The 1990-nt window shown below is 35.4% G+C and overlaps 1 protein-coding gene across 1 annotated transcript; it reads right to left on the bottom strand.

Moving 5' to 3' along the window:
- Positions 1 to 436: 436 nt before the first annotated feature.
- LOC133814408 (LOB domain-containing protein 27-like) lies at positions 437 to 1506 on the bottom strand. Its single transcript, XM_062247371.1, has 2 exons — positions 590 to 1506; positions 437 to 494 (listed from the first exon to the last, which is right to left on the bottom strand). Exons 1-2 carry the CDS (start codon positions 1504 to 1506, stop codon positions 437 to 439), a joined length of 975 nt encoding a protein of 324 aa, XP_062103355.1.
- Between the last annotated feature and the right edge of the window lie 484 nt (positions 1507 to 1990).

Raw genomic sequence — 1990 nt, 5'->3', positions numbered from 1 at the left:
TTGAGATCGATAATTAAAATAACCAAAAAACGATGAATATATATATATATATATAAAGGAGTTCCAAACCGTCTCATACAACAAACCGCACTATATTATATATCCTATATATGCTAAGGCTATTATGTGTATTATTCAAGGAAACGTGAAGAAAAAAAACAACCTAACGAAAATCAAAGATGTCCAGAGAAAACGAAAAACAAAATTTTCTCCCAAGCTAATTATTACAGTTCGATCAAACCCAAAATAAAATACATACATACGCATATAGCTAGCTACATTACCCAAAAGTTGAGGAAGAGAGTCGACTAATCCTATGGTTTAACGCCAAAAGTTAAGGAAGACGCTTAGACCAAAACCAATAAATATGGTCTTTTTAACAATCCAAGCCGCCATGGTGCAATAATAACAATAGCTCAAGTAGTATCCCACAAACTCAGTAGTTATGCTCGTTTTTCACATATTGTGTCGCATGTTTCATTGATGACTCCGCACTACAAATAAATATATATTAACTACACACAACATATTCAAAATCCATGATATATGAAATTACTACTAAAAATAAATATATATGATAAGTCTGTACCTTGATTCACAAGGGCCCTTTGATTCAATAAAAGATTGTCGATCATCAACAATGTTATCGAACGCCGCAGTACATTGATCATCGTAACAAAGATCTACCTCTTCTTGATCATGTTGATCTTGTGGCGATGGTACAAAAAATAGGGTTGGTCGAAGATGAGCAGGAGGAGCTATTTCGTTCATATCAATTAAACTAGAAGGGTTTATTAGGTCGCTTTGTTGATGATAATGTTGGTGCATCTTCATCATTTCTTTATAATGACCAGGATCTTGATTATTATGATCAAGATCTGTACCATCAATACCGGTACTAACACCATCGACTTTATCATTTTCCTCCGTAAGAAAATCGTAATTTGAAAAATAAACCCCAGTAGGTGTGGTATCGTTGTATTGATTATGATGATGATCGTGATCGATATGCACGTGTTGCAATTGGTCAAGAACGGTATTATGATCGTTCGAAGTAACAGTGGTAGTAGCGAGCTGGAGATTATTATAATGATGATGATCGTCATCCGGAGTAGAAGAAGAGAAAGGGATAATCTGCTGTTGGTGTTGTTGTTGTTGTTGTTGTTTGAATAGGAGGATCTTTGACTGTATAGCATGAATCTCTTCTTGCATCTGGTCTATCTGAGTTTGAAGGACATTGATTATACCAACACAGCCTTGAACTGGGAACTGTTTTCGCATATCAGACTCGTAAATAATGGAAGTCATGGCGTCTTGTCTCTGGCAAGGGCTGACGACTTTCAAGATGTTGAGTATGTTGCGAACCCCGAACAATCGATGCGCGTGCTGAAACCTTTGGGGTCGATCGGATGGGAAAAATGGAGCCAGTGGGCATTCCCTCGAACACTTTCTCCGCTGGTATTTGCACGCGGCGCAGGCTTGAGTTGTTCCTCCTTTTATTGTCATAGCACTACAAGACTCAAATAATATAACTAATTAATACCAGAGAAGAGGCAAAATGGTGATCAAGAATATGGTGATGAGACTTTAGATGATGATGAAGATGGTGGTGAAGGGGGTTGGCACCATTGATGATGATCAGCAAAGGTTGAGACTTGGTGTGTGTGCTTATTTGATCAAGAAATCAGGCACAGGTGGAACAAGAAGTGACCAAGTAAATTAACGTAAATATAAAGCCCCTGGTCTAAAGGAGATCAGATGCTTATAAGTTGTTTCACTGATTGCCAAGTCGCAGCTACTTATTCTTGTTTATAAATATATATATATATATTTAAAAAAAAAAGTAAAAATGGTATCTTTATTGTTAAAGTTTTTTTTTTTTTGCGTAGCTTTTTCTTTTTATTTATAATTGTGGAATTTACATGTAATATGAATTTTTTTTTCATTTAAGTACAATAAATTTAATATTAAGGATAGTACTTTTTAAAAT

This window comes from Humulus lupulus, chromosome 2 (assembly GCF_963169125.1).
Source record: "Humulus lupulus chromosome 2, drHumLupu1.1, whole genome shotgun sequence".
Classification (NCBI taxonomy): Eukaryota; Viridiplantae; Streptophyta; class Magnoliopsida; order Rosales; family Cannabaceae; genus Humulus; species Humulus lupulus.
The sequence above is the reverse complement of the archived record's forward strand: the minus strand, read 5'-3'. Positions and strand labels throughout refer to the sequence as shown.